The 26879-nt window shown below is 35.1% G+C and overlaps 1 protein-coding gene across 3 annotated transcripts in view; it reads right to left on the reverse strand.

Annotated features, from left to right (window-relative positions):
* Positions 1-2971: 2971 nt before the first annotated feature.
* AP3B1 (adaptor related protein complex 3 subunit beta 1) overlaps positions 2972-26879 on the reverse strand; it is a 160186-nt gene continuing 136278 nt past the window's right edge. For all 3 annotated transcript variants that reach the window (XM_052670188.1, XM_052670187.1, XM_052670186.1), the window contains exons 25-27: positions 20351-20448; positions 15077-15215; positions 2972-3692 (exon numbers count right to left, since the gene is read on the reverse strand). In XM_052670188.1, the coding sequence (XP_052526148.1) occupies positions 3539-3692; positions 15077-15215; positions 20351-20448 (391 nt within the window). In that variant the 3' untranslated portion in view covers positions 2972-3538. The remainder of the gene's footprint in view (positions 3693-15076; positions 15216-20350; positions 20449-26879) is intronic.

Genomic DNA, 26879 nt, shown 5'->3' on the forward strand with positions numbered 1-26879 from the left:
TCTTACCCAATCTGTTCCCTTGATTCCTCACCCAAAAACAGACAGTACCACTTTGGAAATTCACACCTACAGCATCTGCTGAGGGTTTTAAATTACTTGGAGAAGAAACGGTCACACCGTTGGCAGAGATCACAGCAAGCTCAAAACCTCAGCTCCTTCAACAAAGCACAGGATTGCAAGAACTCAACCAAGAGGCCAAAATAACCAGCACCAACACTTGCTTACTTCAAGGATGTTAATTCCTTCCTCGAATTTACTGTTTTATTGATATTGCAGAGTGCTACCTCGTTCCTGAGTTAATAGAAAAGATCATCATGAAAACTCATTTAATTTTTTCTATGTCATTCATCATTTCACATACTGTATCGTGTCCCTGCTCTAAAAACACTTCTGTTACTTCCAATGTCCTTTCACATGGTATTCTATTTATATCTTCCATCATTTGGCTCCTAGTTCTAGAACCATTTCTATTTTTGCAGTTTTCTTCAGAAATGAATAACCAGAGTTAAAGCTGAGTATGCAGGAAAGAATCTATTATCCTTTTATTTGACATCATAAAATATGAAAGGAAAATAAGAGGAAAAACAGGTTATTTTGATAGCCATGCATCAAGCCAATGTTTGTATTCTGCTATCCATTTACTTACCAGCTTTTCATGTTCTTTCCAACAGCTTGTTGTTTAAAATAAAGCACAAGTATAGGAATGGTTCTATTTAAAAAAAAAAAAAAAAAAAAGCAATAGAAAACCAAATCAAACCCCAATCCCCTGAACAACAAAACAAACAAACAAACAAAAAAGCAACCCTCTAAGCTTCCCCTCCACAAAAAGGACTCCACAGGGTTGTGCTTGTGTGGATGAGTGGAAACAACCATGAGGCAAAGAATTTGTCAGTCTCTCACTATGCAGAAACTAGTTTGCCCCTGCTCTTACTTAGCAATTTTTCAACCCATACCTAGTTCTAACACAATAGACCAAAACCTTAGAGTCCCTGAGTTTTAATTACTTTGGGCAGGGCTGACTCAATGAGTAAGATCACACATCCATTCCTTGGTTTTGGTAATATGTTTCAGTCGGTAGTTATTACTGATTTTTTACGTTTTTGCCTGGTTCTGCTGCAGTGGCCCCTCACCTCCTGGTCCGTATTGTAGCAAAACCCACCCCCTGTGCATGCAGGTATGCTTCAAGGCTGCCTGTGTCCAGGCTCTTGCAGAAGTCAGATGGTTATCAGCGTGCAGCTCCTGAAAAAACTCGCCCGTAGTTGTAACCAACCATTACCTGGTACAAGCAAACTACTCTGAATTGAATTCCAGCTGGCAATTCAGACTAGCCATCTACTTCACATCCTGATATGCTTTGACACGCCTCTATAAATGATGAAAAGTAGGAAGGAAAGCGAATAAAAATGATGTGGCAAAAGCAAGGAACTGTTGCTCACTATTAGCAACTGCATTATGACTGAGTGCAGCTTGTGCTGTTGATATGAAGACATGTACAGGTGCTCATGTTTAGGTTTGTGAAGAGTTGAGATTTATTGCACACATACTTTATTGTTTAAGTATCTATCCACGGAGAAAGTTGGAAAGGCAGAATAAATCTGCAAATCACACTGTCAGTCCTGTATCCGTCAGTCTTGATACGAATATCTGTATCGAGAGATACTGAACCATAGGACCAAATCACCAAGTATTGAAAAAAGTAAATTAATAACAAAAATGTCCTAAATGTCTTCATTATACACATTTCTGGTCTTTACCAGTAAACTGTATAAAGTGCTCTAAAGAGGCAGAATTCACTCAGTAACTTGTGTGACATACAGCAATAATATATCTTCCTTTAATTTGTAGTGTGGTACACTTCCTGTTTTTATTTATTTTTTTTTATTTATTTTTTTTCCCTTACAAACGTGGTTGAAGGTTTCACAGTTGAATCTTTTCTTGCAAAGCAGTTCTGCACCTTTCCCACAGCACCTTGTTGACTTAAAAATCTGCATTCCTGTTGAGCACATTAGATTCCTGTTTCTTTGCCAGAGAAATGCCAACATATTTGGGTGTAATGAAACTAGAACTGTATTTCTATCATAAATCCAACTTCAATACCTAGAAAAAAGTCTATTTAGAACTTGCCAGCGAACTCTGCTACATATTAGGGCTACTCTGCTACTATTAGGGCTTAGTATGGCTATACTAAATTCTTGCACAAAATTTTAGTATTTTCCACTATGCAGCAAAGCAACATTTCTGAATAAGTGTTTCATGTTGCTCATAAAGCTAAACCATGCAGAACCACAGAAGGACCATGCAAAGGGTCCTGGTGGCAGAGCAAAGGTGCAGAGTTATCCAAATCTCTTCTTTGTTTTGTTATGAAAACATCTGTTGCAGAGCCATGAGTTGCCAGGGAAAGCCATGTTAGAGGTAAGAACTGATATGAAATGACAAAGCTCAGTATCTTTATGTAAACTATCATGTAACTAAAATGTGAAGAGAAAGTCAAAATGACACTCAGGCTATAGCCATGGTTCAGTACGCAGAAACCGGGGTGCCACCTCAACGTGGCACAGCCTTTGGTCTTCCCAGACGTAGCTCAGCAGCTGTGCTTAAGAATTTCTCTTTACCTGAAGCCATGCATAAGTGGGAGATATTCTAATTCAGGTATATAATAAAAAATTGACAAAAAGAATCTGAATGATTTACTAAGCTAGGCAACAATATGTCCCAACAGTTCTTCTCAATCAGTATTCCATAAATAGGCCAATTTGAAAAAATAAGAGTGACATGTTTTATTTAGTAACAAAAACGTAACTGTGTATCAGAAAATTAAAACTGGAGCACAAACACTGTCAACTTTCACAAAAAGTGTTTCCTAATGCATATGTAGCACCCAATCTTGTTAATAGTTACTTCAAATTGGCCACCATTGGTATACATCACTGATGATCATCACAGAATCTCTAACAAAACAAGAAAGAGGCGCTTTCTGCTCAAAGCACTACTTTATTGGCAGCTTAACAGAAATATTTCAGAAAATCATATCAAATGGGAACAATATTCTTTCTACATGAGTTCAGGTGCACAAGGATTTTCAGAAAGCAAACAATTTTCCTGTATTTGTTATACAAGTGTGTGCTTCTCTGAAGTGCACACATAATTGTTGCATATGTTGCTGGAACCTATCTGTGTGCTGTTTTTAACACGATTCTTAAGCAGTGTGATTTCCTTTCAACTTCATTATCTAATATTTGTCCACTATAGTGGGGAAAGGGAGGGGGGTGGAAAGAGAGGAAAGTACTCAGATAGAACAAATGGGAAATACATTTAAGAATGCAGATAACTGACAGTAAAATATATGTTCTTTGGTTAGCAAGCAGAAAAAAAAGGAGACGACTTGCATACACTAGCATTCTAAAGCAGAAGAATGTCAAAAGTGTATTCTTCCCCCCACTGCCAGATGGAAGGGCTATTATTATAAATGAAAGGCAGCAGTAGTGGATGCCAGGCACTTTTGTTGTGTGCCAGATTCTGAAGTCCAGATGTAAGCAGGTTACCCCTGGGACAGGACAGGCTTCAGCTCCCGCAGCAGAACAGAACCAATCACAGTTTTCTCAGTATTTATGATGAGCTGTGCTGTAGAGCTCTCCTTCAGCTCCACTGTGACTAGCATCAGTGACCCACTGTGAACAGTCTTTGCTGCAAACCTAGAGTGGATGAAAGGAAAAAAAAAAAAGAAAGAAATCACTGTGAACCTTAAGGCTAAAGACTACTGATGTTTTTTTCCTGCAACAATTAAGCGAGTTTATGTATTAACAAAACGCCTCCAATTTCATTAGTCAATTTCAGAGGATACACCAGAAAAATATAAATTCTACAGAAAATTTCTTAATTGTTGTGCAAATATTTTAGTACTTCAGGAAAAACAAAGGGACTGTGCAAAACTCTAAATTTAATAATACGCCAAACAAAATCAACTTAAATCAAATTATTATTTACATTCCAAAACTCCAGCCTCTGTACAGTTCTGAGGAACTATTTCAGTGTGCACGGTTGATCCAAACAAATTCAGTTCTAAGGGGATCTTCATGGGTAAACATCATTTGGTGACTCAAAGAAAATCCAGTGACACTAAATGCAAACGCTTCCAAAAGCTACACTGTTGTATTTTCAGAAAAGCACACCCTCCTGCTGCCTCAGGAATTAATTCAGGCTAAAAATACTCAAACTAATAAACTTCCAACACCATCCTCTGAAATAATGATAATAGCAAGACACCACATTTTGTCTGTGATTGTATTTAACCTCCAGAATATTTATTACAAATACACAGTCAACATTTACATATTTTCTAGTCCTACAAAACAAACATATATATATATATATTATAAATATATATAATAATATAATATAATAATATATAATAAATATATAAATAAAAATTAGGTCTAATGCACCATTACTGAATTCCAAGACATGAGGAAACCACTAATTACATGGAATTAAAAGCAAAACTGGCCTTTTAAGCACCACAATGGACTGAAAAGCCATTTTAGGCACAATGAACTTCTGTCAATCCTGTTAATTCATTCTGCATGCACAGCAAGGCCCAAGAGACAGAAAGGATGAGGATGGCAGTAGCCTCGTCCTCCATATCCCACAAGGAGCACACCAGGCTTTTTTGTGTGTTTTTTGTTGTTGTTGTGGCTGGTTACTACACAACAACCAAGTTTCTGCACATGGGCTTTGGAGAACAAGAGCAAGTGAGGAGCAGGTCTGCGACCCAGCCTGACCCCACTTTGCAGGGCCAATCTCCTCCTGCTGAAGGACACGTGTCTGAACCAGAGCCATCTGCCTCAATTTGCGCAACATCTTCAGCCACAAAAGGACCCAGTTAGCCCTGACAACAGCGCACAATGCAGAAAAATAAAACTGCTAGGCTGACAGCACGCTGTCGGCTATTCAAGAGCAAACCAACTGGTCAGTGTCTCATGTCTGACAATTAGCACGGGCCTCGCAAAGAGCCTGCTCGGCCCTTAGGGATCTGTTTAATTACCATCAACATAAAGGAGGGAGTTTATCAGGAGATACTCAAAAAACTTCACTCCAGATTTAATTAAAATATTAGCCACTTAAGCAGGAAGCAGGTTCTCTTTAAACGAGAAGTAATTTCTGCCTTTTTTTCTTTTTAAACTAAGCATATCAAAATCTCATAACACATTATACTAATTAAGGAAACACGGGGCACTTCTCTAATGTCACCCATCACAGGTCAATCTATTTCTTTTGTCCGGATTACAGATACATTCAAAGACGTCTCCCTATAATAGGAGCTTCTGAAACCACATCACTACTATAAAAATTAACCACTTAGCTAATTGTATCAGTGATTTTGTCTACTTGCACTGCAATGTAAAAGATCACTATTTCTCTTGTTGATTTTGACAGGGGAATAATTATATAAACAACTGTTCTATTAGTCACCTTATTTATTTAAGAGTTGTGTCCTGGGACAACCCAGAACAGATTACGTCTGAGCACGCACACACAAGGGTTGGTAGTTGGCACTCCTGCTGTGTTGCACAGCCCCAAGGCCTGATTTTACCCCTTTTATTAAAACCAGAAAGTGATATGAAGTCAGCGTTCTGAGAAAGCTGGGAGAGACCAGAGCACCAGCGATGAGTTTGGTGCCAATATTTTCTCAAGCGCATTTGCAAAATCTGATAGGTGATCAATATTACTTTTCCATACCTCTGCAAAGAACACGTCAATAAATGTGAGTTTTCAGGTGGTTCGCAAGGCATGAAGGGTCTGAAACTTGGAATAATCCCACACAAAATGTTAGTACACTTAACTAGCATTGGCTAACTTTGTATAAATAGTGCAGAGCAGAACATCTTTTTACCAAAAGAAAGGATGTATAGAGGAACCTCAACAGAATGGGCTTACTACTGCTTCTGAACTTTGGAAACTGAAATCTGTTCCTTAAAATGGGGAATAAGTTTCTGAAACCAATTATAAGAGGTTGATTTGAATCCTGAAACGAACTCAATTATTAAAGATGAAGCTGTTGACTTTTGGTTACAATATTTAATCAGTGAAACTGATTTGCTAATTATTTAGATGTTTTAAAAACTCTGTCATTTAACAATTTGGGTAGAATATGATTTTTAAAGTGAGTACATATCATTACATTATATATGCTTACAGTTACAAGGCCATGTGAACTTCATGATACGTGTGTTCTGCTCAACTAAATAGATCAAAAAGCTGTTAAAAATTTTTCAGCAGCAAAAATTAATCACTTTGTATAGCAGGTATTTATTCTTTGTAAGAAGCTGTGGAACAACTCTTATTTTCCCCTGAAGCCAGTAATAATTTTTACTCTTTGTGAAAGTTGATACTGTCTTAAAGATAAGAATTTGCATCTAAATATTTTTTAAAAGATATTGACAACAATTAGGCTTCATAGTCTGACTAAAGCCTTGGAAACTGCACTGTCAAACATTAAAATCTGACTTGTACACCGGATATTAGTAGAGAAAATTTCTCCAAAACAGGGAAATTGTCATTTCGACAACTCTTGGAATAAGGTAATATCCATGTGGCTCTGTTGCAGCAGACAAAATAAAAGATAGAGCAGTGAACATGAAAAACCCACAAAACACCTGAGAGGGACATTCAGAAAACAGAGCCAAATATTTTTAGATGGTTGTTTCTGTTACACTGCAGTTATTTGCACGTTCTAAGTTTTCCCAAAGATATATATGTTTCTTTAAAAAGAACATTAAACATCTTGAGGTTATGTGACATGGCAAAAGATAGGAGTATTCACAGATTTGCTGAAATATGGTGTCTGTCAGTAGCTATGAAAATGTACCATATTCTAAATGAGCATCAATAAAGCACTGTGTATTTTTATAAAGCCGTTCAGCTTTTCAACAGTTAAAAACAAATACAGTTCTGGTAGTGAAAATACAGTTTTTTTAATGGTTGTCCTATAAGGATATTTTATTTACGATTAGTTGGAATTCCTAATAAAGGAAAAAGAACAGAGTATCAGAATTACAGTGTGACAGCATTTACCTAATGCTAGCTTCACTAAGGACTAGTGGTTATTTTTTCCCTTTATTTGTTGAAAGAAGATAGCTGCAATATGCAAGAGAGGCATTTTCACTTGGAAAGATTATGAAAATTTCAAGCTGAGGAACAGAGAGCAACAGAGTAACTCGCTCTAAAAATCTAACCTTTAAAATTCAACATTTGAAAACATGAATTTACAGCTGAATACTATCTGGATATTTGTTCACAGCAGAGCGGGGTTTGTGACACATAATTCAACAGCACTAAAGCACATGCTCTCTCCTGTCAGGCACTCTTTTTCATCTTTGATCCCTCTGTTTAAACTAAATATTCTTTTTTTTTTTTTTTTTTTCAGTTTTATTGCTTACCAGAAACAGTGACAATGACCCATGGAAGCTAAAACTTTTTTTTTTTTTTTTTTTTTTTTAAATCCTGCACATTAAGCCTTCAATTATTGCCTGCTGAAGCAGACAGAATCCTATTAGTAAGAAAGACGATCACAGGATGCAGTGTTCTGCCCTAGCTGTAGACAAATAATTAGTCCAAAGTTCAGAAACATGTAATCAAGCTATGCAATGAATATATTCAAAGGAAAAAAATACTACTGTGAGTTAGTCTTTAATTTGTAAGTGTAAGAAAGAACAATTATAATATAGATTCCATATTATATGGACATAAAAAAATATTTTAGTTAGCCCTTATATTCAGCATTTTATCTTATAATTGGCCTACAAGTTGTTCTCTCAATATGCGGTAGAACATGAAAAAAGTATATGGAATAGCATTACTGTGAATTAATTCTGACCTGGGGATGCAGGAAGCATAATGAAACAAAGCAGCAGAAGCATACTCACAAAAAGAAACATCTTTATCTTAACTTGGTGATTTTAACCTTTCAGAAATAAACTTGCTTAAGATTGGTTATTAGGTCATACAACTTGATTAATATTTATATTAAAAATTACATAACAATATTTTGGGGTGCTTTATTTCTTTTCCAGACCAGTTAATGCTGTTTTAACATTTCTCTTAAATTAAACTGTTCAACATACATAATTCATTACCGAGATGTAACTTATTTTCAACATTAGCTATTTTGGGGCTTAACTGTAAAATTGTAAATTAAATTACATTCAAATCTGCACTGTATTTTTATCATTTAATTTTATTGTGAAAATATTTTTTTTTCTGAAGTATTTTTTATTGCTAAAGATTTTGAGCTTGTCCTCTGTAAACAGTGAGCAGCTCACTGTATTTCTAACAACAGTGCATGAATCCACACAAGTCCTCAGAACTTGCTGTCCAGTACACAGCAGTACTCCACATGTTCAAAAGATGCTGCATGATCTTCCCCGGTATTTCCTCTTAGTTCAGGAACTTCAGCATTTTTTACTTGGATGTATATCCTTTCCAAAACTTCAAGAAGCTGAAAACTTGAATCACAGTATTTGCTCCTTGCAAACACAAAACTCTCATCGTTGTCTGACCTGTTTTTTTCTCATCTACTCTGTTCTTTTAATTTTTCTTAAAGAGTCAAGAGTTTAATATGATAAATAAGTGAATTACATATGGTCCTCTTTTAAAACAAGCTATACATTTTCACTTGTAAAAATGTAGGTAATTCCAAGAAAATAATTCACCTTACAGAAACACATTAAAATATCAAACCTGCTCAAAAATCTTTCAAATCAAAGATGTTTTCCCATTCATTTAGTTTAAGTATTACATGTTTTCTACTTAAACAACTGACTCAGAAGGTTCCTGTTTGCTGTTCAAAGAAAACGCTGAACATATTTTTCACTTTACAGCATTCTGATACAAAAGCAGTGCTGTCCTCTAGTGGACAGCAAACAAACTAGGCTGGAACAATCTATTTTGATTATATCCAAAGTAACTCACTCATATGCTTTCAATACTGAGCTCAAATTTGACTTCTTAAAGTTATTTGTAAGTTTTGAAATTCACATACTAGCTCCCTGTGTGCAGTAATATATATAAAATGACTTCAAATGATATTGTAGAAAGACTTCATCTTTATTAAGTGTTTTGTACCAGGTAATCAAAATCATCATATGTTAACACAAAAACTGTATTAGTACATGCAGGGCCATCTTGTTAACAGTGAGGAAATTTCGTGTTTTGGAATACCAGGATTTGATTAAGAAATAAATAGTAGAAACTGTGGAATGAGTACATTCATTTTTAAAAATCCCGTTTTTCTATGCAACTAGTAATAAAAATATTTACCTAGAAGTAGTGACTCATCAGAAAGCCTTTCATTGCAGGCTGACAAAAGAAAAGTAAATAGTTAGCCTAGTTGGATGTCTAACAGGCTTTACATTTTTATTATTATTTTTCATCTGGGATTCTACAGTAAACTTAAAAAATGTTAAAAGTTTACAAATTCTGTCTACAAGGAGAGCTAAACTACCTGTGGACAGGGATACAACATTCCATTTAGAATTCTGTCATCTACAGGTAAAAGCTTGCAGAAAAACTCTTTTGCCTAGGGCGTTTAGCCCCCTCAATTAATTCCACCTGAAGAAATTAGGAAGCAAAATCAAAGCTGCAAGTTTATAACAAGCTTACTTACTTTGCCACTCATTAGACCTCTCCTGAAGTGTAGAAAAAGATTATGAGGCCCAACTAAAAAACTAAAAAACTATGGAAGCAGAACAGTCCATACAATTGCTTCACAGGGATTACTGCCAGAGGTACATTTTACATCACTGAGCTTTATACAGGTCAACTACTTAGTGAGCTATGTTAGAAAACAATTCTATATACACACACATCAGAAACGGTCCTTAAAAATGTCCTTCTGGGTTTGCTGGACTTATCTGTCAGCCTTTTAGAGAGCATATATTTGGGTCCAAATGGAGTAATTATAAAGAATTTACATCTGTTTCTCATTAATTTCTAGATGACGTTTCTCCTTCACTAAATGGCTAGACCTTCCTGTCTGACACACACACCTGCTGTTGTGAGCTGTGGTAGGCTGATGGGGCTTGGAACTTTCAGAGAACTCTTCCAACTTAGTATAAAGTGGACTATGACATAGTCAAAGATTTTCCAAGTGGACTCTTTCAAGGAGAGGTTTGTTCAGTACATACACACCTACACATGCACAGTCACGCACCTTTTCTCCCCAAATTAAGTGTTGCTGGATAAGAAGGTGTGGGGATGATAACATTACTAAGCAAGCCATTCTCTGATAATCAAAATTGTCTGTAAACAAAACCCTCTTTCCTTTGAGAATCAGTCTGCCAATATAACCTAAATGGGACATGACAGGTTGCAAAATGATAAAAAGGGGTGAATACAACCAGACTGCCAGGCTGATGCGTGGGGTAGGGAATAAAGGCTACTGCAGAACAAGTGTTGATCCTTGGATTGATCGGCTTTTCTTCCTTTTTTACTTCCTTCCCTCTTTCCTTCTTTTTTTTTCTTTCAGCATTTCATGCAAGTTTCAATACTGTGTCTAGTTGCACTTATGTTCTTCAGGTTTTCAATGCACATCCATTGCAGTATGCTTACTGTCATATGATTTCCACAACATGTTTAGGTTTAGCTAAAAGAGTGCAAATCTCCAAACTCCAGATGGAAAATATGTAACATCTGTTAATACTTATTCACAAAAGGTTAAAGCCACAACCAGCAGAATAAAGGTAAATCGAAAATACTGTGCTTATTTTTTAACCTCAGAATTTCCTGATACTAATTGTGGATTCCTTTCAAATACAACAACAGCACCAGATTAGTTGAATGGACCATTTAGTTGGTTGAAGTTAACTGTAATCTATTCTTTGTATCTGTTTAGGCTTTTATCTCACTGACTGATCAGGCAATGCACAAGTAAAATCTTAAAGAGTGAAAACTGTGGAAGAGGATGCTCTACACTGCATCATTTTGCATTTCGAACGCTAAATCTGCCACTTCACTGGGGGAAACAATATACTGAAGCACAATGCTCTCCATCTAGAAAATGCTTCAGAGAGTGAAAGGAGGAGAGGAAAATAGTTCAAGAAGGCCCTATTCTGCATACCATTCAATACTTTTTCTGACATCAGTGGAATTGTACCAGCATAAACCTAAGTGTGATTCCAGCTCTGAAAGAGCTGTTCTGGTATATGCTACTCAAACGCATGAAAACTTTTCTGCCAAAGTCTGGAGGTAGTGGTCATGTTTTGCATCAGTGTTTCCGTTATTTTCTTTCTAAGTCAAAGAACCCTGAGACACCTTTCCTTCATCCTTAAGTAATAGTAGACAGTATTCTGACACTTTCAAGAAGACTGTAAGACCAATCTAATGGTAAGTAAAGTCTGCTGCTCTTCCTTTCATTCTATCACTGTCTGTTGTCTTCTGCTACAATCAAAGTGAAAAAAACCTATCCTGGTGGGAGGTTATGAAGCTGAAAATGAAGAAAGCAGAAAGACACCTGAGGAACTCTCAGAATATTCATCTGAGATGGAATAAGCAACAGATACTGAAAGTAACACTAGGATGTCTCTTGATAAATAAGGCTTGTGTTGGTTAAAAGAAAAAATACTGAAAATCTTGATTTCAGTGAAATCTTTGTTTCATCACATTTTGAAATAGAACAGCCTAGAATTTATATTTTATATCTATAAGGTAATGACTACTATTGCCCAACCAGAGATATGGTATCAAAGGGCTGGCCCTCAGAAGAATCAACTTCGAGTTAAAAAATACGCTCAGTTATGTATCCTCTTATCTTGAAGACAGAAAAATACCTGTCAGACTTTCCATACTGAATACAAACAGCAGACATATTTTAACTTAAGTGCATGAATAAGTGGTTATTCAGATTGATTTGATTCCCTGTAGGAAAAAAAATACTTTTCTTTCAGTATCCTTGCTTGTAGATATTCAAATGATGCCCACAGATGATCACAAGACTGAAAGCTTTGGGCATCTTCAGATTATTTTTTAAACCATTTGGTCAATTTCTATGTGTTGTTCATCTTTTCAAATCACCCTTCATCTTTTCAAATAATTAACAAACAGTAGTTCTCAGAAGATGGAAATGACTATGTAAGCTTTAAGACTTCTACAACAATCACCATAATCACCTTTGTGAAATATTTTAATATGAAGAACAGGTCAGAAAATACAGTCTAAAATACAATCAATTGCATTATCTGACATTTTGATCTACATTCAGTAACAGTTAAATTATTACTTTCTTCTAATGATGCAAATTCAGTAGTCATAGCGTAAAGAGAGCAAAAAAGCATGTTAGAAAGTGTTGCTACACTGTTATATGTATTCATGTATAGCCAATGTTTGACAGGTTTACATTTACTTCATTTTCCATTGGTGAGTGCATGCTATTCTCTTGGTATTTGTTGCAAGTATTTATTTTCAAACCTTCACTATAGTTGCCTTAGTTATTTTAGTGCAAAAAATGCAAAAATGCAATCTTAAATAGGGCTATAAATTTAAAGAGAAGTAATTGGGTCTCACCAACATGACAACATCTTTGTCATGAGTACAAATATGCTCAGACAGAAAAAAAACCCCCAAGAAATACACACCGGTTCCTGCTCATTAGATTAGGCCTGTATTAAACTGTACTACTGCATTTTGAATGAATGTATTTCATTACCAGGCAATATACATTTCTTGTCATTAGCAGTCATTAAGTAATAATAACCAAGTTGGGAATGACCAACTGAGAGATTAATGCAATTCAGGTTGCGCAGTGCAGGACAGCAACGTCAGGTTAAAAATGGTACTGCTTTTCCTGTGTAAAGGGGTATGTACTAAGCATTTCCAAGAAATGAATAGAACTACTCCTCACAGAATAGCACAATGACATGAAACAAGTTGTTGTATACAGTTTCTTCTTCCAAAACACTACTTGCTATTAAACAAAAACAAGTCACACCGCACTTCTTACATCTATGATATTTTGCAAGAATGGATTCTGATTTTGTTAACTATAATGAGAGTTGATTTAACATCTATCTATCTATATATCTTTTATATATACATATGTATTAATATTTTAGTGGTTTCTTTTAGAGATTTGAGAATATTCATTAATGACAAATCATAATATCTAAGAATAATAATCTCAGATATTGATTTATCTAAGTCTAGGATTCATTAATGCTAACACAGCAGTCTTTAATAGATGAACAGGTTAATCACAGTATTAATTAATTATTGTTCTCATTTCTGTAGTTGCAACTGTAACTGCATAGTATTTGTGAACTTTGCTTACAGTGAAACAAATGATGGACTGTTTTCTAAACACTCATCACTTCTGGGAACTTCTAGCAGGTATTAAGTTGTTATAAGAATGTCTTTTCTCCCTGTTGGACATTATAAATGCTAACTAGTCTCTAACTTCTGTGATAGTCCGAATATATTCTGTTCCAAATGAAAAGGACACTTCAGCAAACAGTCCAAATTTTAGGATGCTTTGAAGTGTTCTGTATACCTAAAAGAACACATCTTCAACCACTGACTCCGAAGGAGTGTATCCAACAGCAAGTAAATCTTCAATTCAGTTACTGGCTCTCTTTGTGGAAAATTTCCTCCTTTTTACAAAAAGCCAGGGAAAGCAAGAACAAATTAGAAACTTATCTTCAGTTAGGCAACCCATGGCTTAGTTAGGTATTAAGCTATTATTTTAGGTAGTCTTTTTGAGACTTGGTCACAAAACAATCCATCCTTCTGCACAAAGTGTCATGTGATGGATAGGGTAAAGATGGAGAACACCTGTATACCACAGACACTTTAGTCTCCCTTGATTGACACTCTCACCTAGTCTTTGAATTGATATTGAGAATGCAGACTGCATAGATCCCTGAGGGATGCAACAAATGAGGACACTTTCACGGAGGAGCAGGTGTCAATAGTGACAATCATTTCAGTGCAATTGCACTAGCTGTACCATGTTTTTATGGTGAAACAGAATTTTATCATTGACCGTATCAAATGCATAGGAAAATCCAGCTGGGTTAATGTTAATGCAATGCAATATAACTGCCCAGTGATGCAAAAAAGACTAAATCCAAAGAAGAGAAATATCAGCTAATTTGAGCTGTGTAGATTACATAAACACTCCAAACAGTCATCTAAGCCAGCAAATTTTCAAAGAAAAAGATTGTTCTTTACCTTACGAGGAGATACGTTGCTTTTATTTAAACAACAAAATTCAGGAGCTAAGGTAACAGCTTCCAGTGATGTCTTGCTGTTAATATTTCTGTCTACTCAGTTTTCCATACATAGCAATTTTCTTGTTTGCTCTTGTCACAGGTGACAAGCCATACAGATTCACTGGACTGAATATTTTCAGTCAATCACATTACAAGCTATGATTAACAAATAGCCATATTGATTTGACTTACATTCTGTACCACTGCTTTTTGATAAAATGGACTGAACTGGAATTAGATAGAGCCATTGACTTTCTTGGCTGATGAAAACTATGTTTTTCCTTGCACATATAAGCAAGGAGAAGAAAATGTTCAATGTATGTTCAACCTGTACTTTAAATGATCTTCATCTAATTAAATATAAAATAATCACATAGTTTATGTTAGATATTACAGGTAAAAAAATTAATGTGGAAGAAAATCAAGCTTCCTCTCTCAGATGATACATCTATTATGTCCAGATAAGCCTACTTTCGAAAACAGAAACAGAAGTCAGAAAAAACATGTAGACACTACTGAAAGTACTGCGTTTTGAAAAGGCTATCTTTTCTCTTTGAAACAAAATGAAGAAACAGACAATTTTACCTAGCTGTGTTCAGTAAGGTCTAGATATTTAATGTACTGTATACATTCAAATAAACAGTTGACAAGTATTCAAGTTAATATCTGGTTAGGATTCTATGTCACAGCCCAAGTTGCACACAATATTTGTTAAAAGTGCAGACAATAAAATTTTCCCTATATTAGAAAATGAATTTTGAACCAATGGAAATTCATAATTAAAATATAATCTTATTGCAAATGACATGTATTCTTACCTGTGTATTTTATCTTGACCAGAAGGGACTACACCCAGATTTGCTGCCTTCATTAGTCTCTCAATTATTACACGACTAGTAGAGTTCTGTGGAGCAACATTTATGGTAACAGATGTCTCATTCATTCCTGTCAGCATCCCTGAAACATTACATATTTCATTATGAATACTTTAAGATTTATTTGCTTACCATGCATAAAACCAAAACAAGGTTTCTAAAAAAACAAACACATGCATTAAAAGTTAAATAATATGTTGAGAAAGTAATGTTATTTGAAATTACATAATTGTCTCAGTTTAATGTATTATTTGACAGGTCATATTACTAGAAAAAAAAATTACTAGAAACATGGCAATCATATTTGTTTACTAATGCAACTGTGAAATCAGGATGGTTATTTTTCTCAAAAAACACAACATAAATAAAGAATGTAAACACATGAGTGAAATATTAGGTAAGACTGTTTCAGGAAACTTCAGGTTATGTAAGGCCACATAAATAGACACCTTCTAACCTTTCAATCATAAAATCATCATACATAATTATAACTTAATAGCATATTGCTAAAAATAAGCTTGAAATTTAGACAGTAATCGCCAGATCAATTTAGTTCATGAAGATAAAGTCAGCATGTTAGAAACTGGGAAACTCAGCTAGCACCTCTCTCTTTTCACAAACTTTTTTATTAAAATAATTTTAATATTACTATAAATGGAACAGAAATATCAAGATTACATGAAGGCATATGATAAAAGAAAAAAAGTAAAGAAAGAAGTATTATTTAGGATCATTTTAACAACAACAACAAAAATCCAACATTTTATCTCCTATTAATATTCATTGGTTATAAGAATAATTTGCAGGACGCTCATGTTGATTAAAATCCAACAGGAACTACACCGTAGCACTGTGTGTATATTTTTAGATTATGTTCAGAAGCTGAAAACACAAATAATAGAACACAGTACTTTTGGAAGAACTATCACGTATCTGTAATCAACAGTAACATTAATAATAGAAACAGTGCAAAACTCTCAAAAGCCTAATATTTTAGGGCTGTACAGATAGTTCAAACCCATAGCAAATGGCACAAAGATGCTGAGTATAGCAATTAAAAAAAAATCCAAAATTTTAATGCACTAGAATGAGCATTAGCTGCTGTTACAATATAAGAAGTATCAAAGCAAAAATAGAACAGCTTATGAGTAAATAATGGGATATTTTTGAACGTGATCTGCACTTGAAGGGAACAAAAATAAGCATGCAACTTCTATAAAAATCAGCTTTATCTTGGGAATGGTACATTCTGTTTCAAGTTGTTTAACTTCACTATTAGGCAAAAGCTTTAAAAAATACATACGCAGGCTGGAACAGCTTTTAAGCAGAGCATGGGGACTGACATAACACTGCTGAGAGATGTGTGTACTCATTTAGGATTTAAACCTTCTCCATTAAGCTCTATTGAAGAGCAAATGCTGAATAAATGAATGCAACTATGTTTATGTTAAAAGCCTGTTTCCCGCAGCATGTAATTAAAGGAAATGTTGTACAAAGCCAGTACTTTTGTCAACCTCCTGTAAATGGAAAGATGGATAGCACTCAGAGAAGTGAATGCATTGCTTCATATTTAACCTTAACACTCTTGTCATTAATGGTTTGTCTAACTTGTTCTATAAAAGACAAGGTACTGCTCCATTGAAGTAAAATTAAAAAAATCAACTAAACCATGCTTTTCAGAACAGAAGATTCATTATCGTCGACTAATGTATTGGCATAAAGCAAAGTAACATCCTATCAAGTAAGGCACACATTCAATCTGCCTTTCCACCCCCCTTTATTTTTAACTCATGCTGTTTTATTGTTATAGGCAATTTGTACCACTCAGCATGACAGTGTAAACTGAATCAAGATTAATTTACATGCAAAAGAACACTTAGGAGAGCAGCATGGTAAGCAAATGTATTGTCTCGATTGCTGAGGTGGAAAAGAACCTGGAAAGAAAAAAGGGTGCTCTAATTAAGGGGCATCAAATATGATTGCTTGTGGTAGTCAAGGACCAGAATGTCCAACCACTTAAAGAATTAGCATCTTGCTTCTTATGAAGAGAAGTTGGATGCATAAATTTTAATAAAATTATGAAAACAATTTGTTTAGTCAACCAAGTTTTTTTTTTTTCTTTTCTTTTCCTTCCTTCCTTTTAAAGTACATACACTTTTACACTTCCTGAAAACAATTATAAAATATGCCAGTAAGTAGTGTGGGTGGAAATCCTTATACTTGAAGTAGTTTTACTTGGCTATTTTGATATCATAAAAATTCTAACCTTTAACAATTACATACCACATTTAGTACTGAGTGAAACATTGGAATCTAAGAAACTCAAGTCAGAGAGCAGCAATTGATCTGGTTTACCTAACTGATAAATTGAAATAACTACACATTTTAATGGTAAAAGGAAATAAAATTGGAAAAGTTATACCGGCAGAGAACAAGGTATGTTTGCTACCAGATTAGTCTTATTCTGAATCAAGCCCTTGAGGATTTTTTCTATTGATATTTACAAAAGCAGACTGGTAGAAATTTGGATACAGAGATCCCAGCAGTACATGCCTGACTTCTACTGAATTCCCGCTAAACAAGCCCAGCTTTTCTGGAGGACGTGGTGCGATAGGATATGAAATCCTCAGGCCTGAAGTAAAAATATTTAACCAGAGGGGTAAAAAGTATTTTAACAATACAATTTTTACCCACTGCTTGGGAACTGTCAAAACATGAATGTTAGCTCAGCAGCAGCTCTGGGGCATTACCTCACAGGAGGATCCCCCAGCTCAGGAGGAGAGGAAAGGCAGCATGGTTTAAGCAAGGCTAAGCACACCATGCACAGCATGTGCACAAATACTGCTTTCGAGGTTTGCTGCTACCACTAGATAGCCTTCGCAGCTATGAATATTCAATAACCTGTCCATTTCCCTCTCCTTATGCCATCAGGGATAAAATGAAAAAAACACAGATGTAATAGACAATGCAAAACAGCATAGTGTAATTGAGTAAAGATATGAAGCAATGAATTTTCTTCTGTGTTTCAGTATAGTGCTGGGTATTTCTCTTTAGCATTCTGATTAGATTATACACACAATTCTGATGTAAAAATCCTTAAAACCTGTGCATACTCTCATTCTTCCCCAGTATAGTCTTGTGTTTCTAATATTCTCCTTGTTCCTTTGCTGTTTTTTCCCTATTTGTTTTGGTTGCAAATAAAATCAGGCATTTCCTATTATGAGACTTGAAACATCTCATGTCCAAAAAGACAGTAAGTAAATAAATAAACAAACAAATAAATGAAAGCATGATAAGCAAAAAACAAGTTTATAAATCAGATTCATTTGGAGAATACAGACACACTGAAGTTAAACGCAAAATAGAATAATACATACTAACTTCTAAACTGCCCTGCATTCATTAATGCAGTTCAGATTTTTCATTTAGCAAGAGCACACAGTAATTCTCTTCAAATACTAGCTGGTCCTAGATACCTGTAATAAATAGGTAAAATTGGGAATGGAGACCTCTATTACTAGGAATATTCTGAAGCAGCTGATAGCTATAACAAAAAAAAAAGCAAAAAAAAAAAGCAACTGCAAGGGTTTTTAAACCTGTGGTAAATTTGCCAGCATCAAGTCCTGCATCAAAGAATGAATTCAGGGAGACAGAGAGAGCAATACAGAAATGCCAAGAGACCTTCATGGATTTACAAATACTTCATATAAACAAATTTTCAAATAGCTTTATTCAGAGTAGCCTTTCTGCTCTATTAAACATAGCAAACAGCTGCCAGATTTATTCAGACAAATAATCAACAACCATAGAAGTAAAATGGCAGAAGAAAAAGGAATTTTGGCAACAACTCCACAGAGGAGCACAGCTATTCTCCAAGTACACTTCTTCTATGTGCTCATGGTTCTGTATGGCCAGTCAGGAGGAAAAAAAGCCCTCAGTCACAGCAAAATGTACAAAAACTCTATCCAAGTATCTCAAAGCAAGCAAATTTAAAAACATGGGGAAAAGACCACAGTAACCTGCTTTTCTTTCCCTACAATTGCAACTACACATTTTAGAAGGGAACGGTTTAAAATAAATGTGGAACAGCCTCATTCAATCACTCACCTTGGGTTGCTGAGCAGGTATAAAGCAGAGAGGCAGGCTTTAGCAAGCAAAGGGTAAGAACAGCAGATAAGTATAAATGGGTTAAGAAAACAAAGCACAACCCAAACTTTTCATTGCAACAGTAAGCTTAACTGAAAATAATCTAGGCAATATTTAAACTACTTTCTCAATCATTCAAAAAGCGTAAGAAATGCTCTAAAGCAATAATTACTAACACACAGGCTTACTCATCGGTATTCTCGACTGCTTGATGGATATACTGAGTTTCTGAGCCTTACACAGCAATGAGACAGATCCCATGGGTATATTCTTATCTCAATGAAGAAAGATTTACACGTGTAAATTCCATACACTGAGATAGATGAGTGAGTAAACACTGTTGCATCTGAATGCATCCAAAATGCAATTATTAATATTTTAAAACGTCTAGGAACTACATTCAACTTAAGGGTAGTAGTATGGAATGTTCCACTTAATTCCCACTCTCCTACCTAACTACACTGTTTTCTAATTATTTTGTATAACATAATTTGAGTTATAATTGAGCTCTCACGGAGGTTTCTATTTGAACCAGGAGAAAAAACTTATACTTCAAAGATACAACATTAAAAGAATTCCTGCTTAAGTGTACAAAAGAATATTCTTTTTATATGAAGTGCTTAAAGAAAAAATATGAAAATTTCAAGTAATTGAACAAATACAACAATGTTATTTAAGAGCAGCTTTGGGAAAAAAGACTAGTAAATACAGACAAGAGTATCAATATGTGTTTGATTTACTACTGGAAGCTGGAGTTCCAACTTTTTGCTTTTCTGCAAGCAGAAAACAGTATATTTCATGACAGAAGACAAAACTCTAAGCCAAAAGACTGTTTCAGGGTGAAGGATAATATCTGTGTTTTTAAAGGCATACTGAACACCTGTCAAATAGCACTGCATGTCCTTTTAAAGATATTTTTAAATTAAATCATTAGTATCAGACAGAATACTAATAGAGACTAACACAAGCAGCTACACTGGAAGCACTTGCTGTACACTTGGAAATTGAAAGCCACACAACCTCTTCTCATCCAAATACGTTTACTGAAGCTTCTAAAACAGTATTTCTCACCTTGCTCCTTCTTGAAGTCTTTTTCTGACATAGTGACAGGCAAAAGCAGTTCTCCAACAGGGGGCTGAATGCTAACATTGAAATGATCATCCTTGGTGCTGGCAAAAGAGAAATTACAGAGAATCAATGAAGAGCTTCAAAATAGATTTATACATATCAACTATGAAATCTATAAACAGCGTAAAAGCTACCTGTTTGATATCTACCTTGTTAGCCCCAAACTTTGCTAATTTCTAACATCAGTAAAGTTGATCCTTATTCTTCAGTACAAAGATAGTATTAACACAGAATGCATATTCTCATATTTCTGAATTAGTAACTTTCGTTCATATTATGGTTAATATGGTTAATTTTCAATCTGTATAAACTGTATGCTTGCAAGTTTATGCATTTTACAGTTCTATTAAAGTAAATGTCATTCATGAATTCTGTTAGCAATAACTGTCCCAGAATAGGACCAATTCTAACAAAGACTAAAGGAACCATAATAATGGTTCAAAATGTCAAAATCAAAACAATTGGGAATGGAAAAAAAATCATTCTGATTTTGTAACATTTCCCATATCTATATACAAACACAGAAGAATGGATGACTTAAAAGAATACTGGAGAATGGGAGAGATTAAAAAAAAATTTACTGTCCTTAGCCCTGATGCAGCTACGTGTGCTTACATATCTAGCAAATGTGATTACAAGGCCGCTCTATAATCTTAGCTCAGTCATGGAAACTGAGAGAACTGCCTGGGACTGGAGGAAGGCAAATGTCACTCCCATCTACTTCACCTCAATCCTTGGGAAGGTGATGGAACAACTCATCCTGGAAACCATTTCCAGGCACATGAAGGAGAAGAAAATAATAAGCAGCAGACAGTATGGACTCAGCAAGGGGAAGCCATGCTTGACCAACCAAATGAGGCTGATTGATGAGGAGAGAACAGTTCGTACTGTCTTCCTGAACTTCCTTAAGGCCTTTGAGGCTGCTCCTCTAAGATCCTCATAGAGAAGCTGTTAAAGTGTGGGCTGGATAGACAGTCCAGTCAAGTGGATCACAAACTGGCTGAACACCAGGGCCTAGAGAGTAGAGATCAGTGGTACAAAGTCTAGTTGGACACCAATAACAAGTGGAGTACCCTATGGATCAACATTAGGACCAGTCCTGTTTAATATCTTCGTTAACAATCTGGACTATCATTAGTGATTACTGGAGGTCTTCAAACCTAGAAATGGTCCTGGACAATCTGCTCTGGATGTGCCTGCTTTTGCAGAGACTGGACAAGATGGACCCTCTGCTACCTGTTGTCAAATTGCTCTCCACAACCATTTAATTTTGTAAGTTTCCAACTATTCTGTACTGGGGTTTTCCAAGTCCACAAAACTTCACTATGTTTGGCTGACTAATTATAGCTTACAGAATTCAGCTAGTAATTCAGGATCAGCATATTCAGTCAGAATCTTTATTACAGCTTAGAAGCATGAGGAATTTTTGCAAAACAGCACCTTTTATTTTGCTGTTGTACTAAATGGCCAATATATATTGATTGCTGATATGCCTCAGATAGCCTACATAAATATAATGATACAATCATTAGAATGGAAAATATGTTTGATCGACAGTATTTAAATTAAATTCTAACATGCTACTGTTTTTTTTCTTTTAAAAGTAACTTTGCAACTTTAAAGTTTTGGAATAGAATTGACTGATGGAAGGAACAGCACTAGATGATTAATGCAGAAAACGTGTCCCTTCATCCTTCTAAAGATGCAAGATAAGCCACTTGAAAACTGGAAAACATTTGATGTTCCTATTACTAAATTACTAAAACTTAAATACTTACCACAGCTACCCAAATTCATAAGCAAAAGTATTGGTAGTAATACATTCATTTTCTATCTTCTGATAGGTATTAATTATTCTTATGCACATAATCTCAATATGGGCCTTTCAAATTAAATTAATCATTTTGTTGACTGATAATTATTATTTAGTAAGCGTACAGTGAAACAATCCCTTGAAATCTCAGTATTCTCCTTTGACAAAGAATCCCTTATTAAATGGTTCTTTAAAAAGCAGCTTTGCTAAGAAATATTCACATTTTTACTCCTGTATTTCTTAAATATCATCCATCTCCAAAGTCATTAACACATTAAAAGATAGGTTGATTTGCTGGTGGGATTAAGTGCATTGCAGAAGTAGTTTCTTGATTTTTTTTTTTTTTTTCAAATTGATCAAGAATTCCAGTGGCTGAAAAGCTGAAGGAAGGTTCTTTCATCAGCTGCCCCATATTTTTTTACTGTTTATATACGTCTATACTGCTTACTATAGTACTACAGCTTTTAATGGTACTCTAATTAGTATTATTCATTTCTCCAGCCAACACTATATCCCATATTTAAGCAATATGTGTGATAAATAAAGTCAGCATAAAACAAAATAACAATTCTTTATAACAATGATTTGTGCCTTCTGGTGTCCGGATATGCCATTTGTACATAAACTTGAATTCTAACTTCTGTAATTAGATCTCTCTGAAATGCTTGTAACAATCTTCACACTAAGAGTGACCGCATGAGCATTGCTTGAAATCTGAAAGGTCCATGCACTATTCTGCTGCTAAAAAGCAAGCCACTTCCTTTCCCCTAATGATTACAAGTTAATTCATATTAGTTGATAAACAGCAAACTATCATACCTTGCAGGCAGAAACTGACTGCTGGTTATTCTTTAAAAACACTTTGTTTTTAATGTCACTTTAGCCAACATCTAGTTTTACTTCGCATTAGTTTGATTTCAGAATAATTTCGTAATTATTTCATAATTTCACAAATTCAGAATTTCACAGTAAATTCACATTTCAGTCTTTTAATAGTCTCTATCACACACATCACAAACTAAATACAGAGATTTTATTTATTGATCTGCATCTCTTTTATTGTATTTTTATACTAGAGATGCAGTCATATCTCACTTAACGAAAGCAATTTCATAGTTCTATAATTCAGGTTGGGAGACGCCTCTTGAAAACATCTGGTTCTACCTCCAGCTCAGTGCAGGGTCACCTTAGTTCACACTGATCAGGGCCTTGTCCAGTTGAGTTCTGAGTACTTCCACAGATGGATATTAATTACATCAGATATCTAATGGCTATGTTTAATAATAAAGTTGAGTCATGCAGTATAACAGTGAGCGAAGTCCCCAAATATCTAGTTAACAAAATTCCAGCGTATTTAACTTATTTATTCATACTTTGGATATTAATTAGTATAAATAGTGTTTAGATAAAAACCTGAAGAAATGGCTCAAAGATTGAGTGTATTAACATTTAAAAGGTGTGGCAGAGAATGGATAAAATTCGTTAAGCTGCACCGAAACATCTCTTAGGTGGTGATGCTCTACTTTTTCCTGAGAAATCAAGCTGAAGAAGCTTATCAGAAAAGAGCTTCTCAAGCTTCTAAAACAAAAGTTTCTAAATTTCAGAACTTTAAGATTGCATTTTCTGCTATTAGCTAGTAAAATCTGTAAGATACATCCTTGATGAAAAACTTATTCTAAAGGAAAAGTCTGTAGAAGAAAGCTCAAAAAGAATCAAACAGACAGGGATGTTTGAGAACAATACCTCACCACTACATAGCAGTCTCTTTCTTTTGGTTTGAATTGCAAATTTAGGCACAAATAGTCAGGCATCATTATGCTTATTGTTGCCTTAATAACTGACAAACTATAAATACTATATTTTTAAGACTTCTGTAAGACACAACTTTCATGATACAATTCAAAGGATCACATGAATTTATGTTTTGATGTACCCAATGAAGATGAAAAAATGAAAGGTGATAATGCTCCCACAGGAACACACCAGCTCCATGACAGATGACATTGCAAGATAAACATTAAATCCTATAGACAGTGTACACTTTTAACTCTCCTTCATATGCATGCAGTGGGAATAGCTAGCCCCCATCATTTGAAACTGATATCCATTTTCCTTATTCCTCTCCCTATTTAAAAAAAAGAAAAAAAAAAGATTGGTTACAAAAGGTAAACAGGGAGAAGTTCCCTCTGCCGTAACAAATGACCAGAGAAAAAACATCCTCTTAAAATATCCCCCTTAAAAAGATATAAAATCTTTAAAATTAATATAAATAAGCACTCTTCAGATGGCAGTCTTAATTTTTAAAGCTTATTATTTTAGCAAGAAGCTGGGCAACAGTCTTCTTGCTACTTGCATGCTTCTCTTTGTTTTGATACCCAGCAAAGCAGAGTGGTATATGCTTGACTGAGAATACATGTATGGAAAAACAGATCACTACTTTTGTCTTATATTCAAAAGATCTTCACAAATGATTAAAAAAAAAGAATGGAAGAGGTAGAACACTACACTAAATTCCTGGAAAAAAAAGAAAAAGAGAAAAAAAAAAAAATGGCAGACTTTGCTCATTCACTCTTGCTGATTTTACATGAAAAAAATACTTGAGAAATAGAAAAAATCAGAGTACGTGTTCATGTCCAGCCTTGCTTTCTCTAGATCAGTTGTCTGTCTAGATATATGTGCTTTCTGGAACTGGGCCAACTGACTACTTCAGAGTAATGAAGTAAAGAGAAGAGTACAGCACTGCTTTTCTTAATATCCACTATCTCTAACAACTTAGTGATCTGCTGACAAAGCATTAGGTAAGGAAACTTTAAGAAACAAGTAAAAATGCAATTGACTGATGTGAAGTCAGTCCTACTTCTCTAACATTAACTTTTAATACATTCCATAACATATTCCACTACACAGTTCTAATCATGATTTTGTGTAGGAATGTAATTTCAATGCATTTTTACACTCAAATGAAATACTGACTGCTACCCAACTGATCCTCCTCGTTTATTCTATTTTGCAGCTAGAAATTCTTCTTGAAGTGTGTACAGTAAGGTTAAACTCAGAGAGAGCAGATTAATAAGGCTTCCAAATTTTATTCATGGATTTCACTTCATTTAGGATGTTGCCAGATTCTTCCTGCTATACCAATCCCTTCTACAATAGTCTGCAAAATACTCCTTCTACAGTCTGGAGTATATAAGGGGAACAGACAGTTCCTTTCTCTCTTAATAGCATCGCCATAGGAGAAGAGTGTGTACACGGTCCTAGCTCTTCTAGCAATATTTGTCCTGCATTAGGTGACCGGTCCATACCTACAAAAATCTTTGCCATGGACCACACTATTTTCCCATGGTCTCATTATTCAGTGTAAGAATGAAAGGCACAAAGTTGTTGCTTTTGTGCCACTTCTCTTTCTTCTTGGGAGCCCTTATTGTATTCCTCACACTTAAGTCTTGAGAAAAGCAGGTTCAGATGAAGAGATGCAGGGCACAGACATTTTCCCTACAAGATATTGTTTCAAAGAGAACAATATCCTACACAAAAGAGAATAACATCCTGCATGCTTTTCAAAATACCAGGGAAGAAGAAAACAGATTCTCTGTAAATTAATATTATATTCAAAGCTGTGGTTCTTTTGTAGCTTCAGGAAGTGCTAAGAGAGCAAGAAGTGGGATGAAAAACAAAGGGAAAGGAGGTAAGGACAAGTTTCATGCCCTTTTTTTCAGATCGCAAAGTTGTAAGTAGGAGACCTCCCTTTCCCACTGAGTCACTCACTAAACACCTGAAACATGTCAGAGATTTGCCTACTGGCTTTTGCAAACGCAGCCAGGAATTTGAAATTCTAAATATATGTATACAAAACAGCATAAGAACATGTATGTGCTGTAACTTCCTGCCTTTGTAGCCTCCCTTGCCTTCCTTCTCTAGGGTTGTAAATGTCTTCATTCCAAGGATCCAAGGCCAAATTCTGACATGGCTAAGCTCCTAAAGCTTTGTGACATACCAGGTAGTAAAAATAAAATAAAAGAGTGATAAGATTTTTTAAGACCATGATTACCAGTAGATCAGTGACTCAGGAGAAAACACGCTAAGGAAGAAATACTGATAGTGGAAAAAAATATATAATCTACTGTCAGTGGATTATACTACAGTTAGTCTGCAAGACCAAGGACCTGTTTTCTCCTCTGTTCGCTGACGATCACTTTCTTGGGCAAAGACAGAGGTCTCTTAACTGGGGTGGTGGGTATGCTAACACCTACCAAGGGTATCCACGATGCAACAAGCAACCTGACTACACTGTGTTAGCCAAGAAATTATTTTATTCTTTAAAATCTATTTTCTATTCTTTCATATCTATTCTGCTTAAAGAATCTGCAGAAAGTTCCAAAATGAACTGCTTTTGGATCTGTAGGATCCAAAAAGGAACAAAACCAATAAGAACAGGAATCTCTATTTATTTAACTTTCCAGTCAAGGAAGCGTTATTGTGCAGAACACCACTGTAACGGAAACATAGCGTCTCTGCAAGGAGAAGGCACATAAAAAATGGCAATGAAGAGACTTTTGCCTTATTAGTTCATAAAATGAGCACGCTAATGCATATTCTAAATAAATGGATTAGGAACAGTTTTCAAGTCATGGCATTTCACCTCTTTTTAATTACATG

The sequence above is a fragment of the Tympanuchus pallidicinctus genome, unplaced genomic scaffold (genome assembly GCF_026119805.1).
Source record: "Tympanuchus pallidicinctus isolate F22 unplaced genomic scaffold, pur_lepc_1.0 scaffold9, whole genome shotgun sequence".
In the NCBI taxonomy this organism is placed as follows: Eukaryota; Metazoa; Chordata; class Aves; order Galliformes; family Phasianidae; genus Tympanuchus; species Tympanuchus pallidicinctus.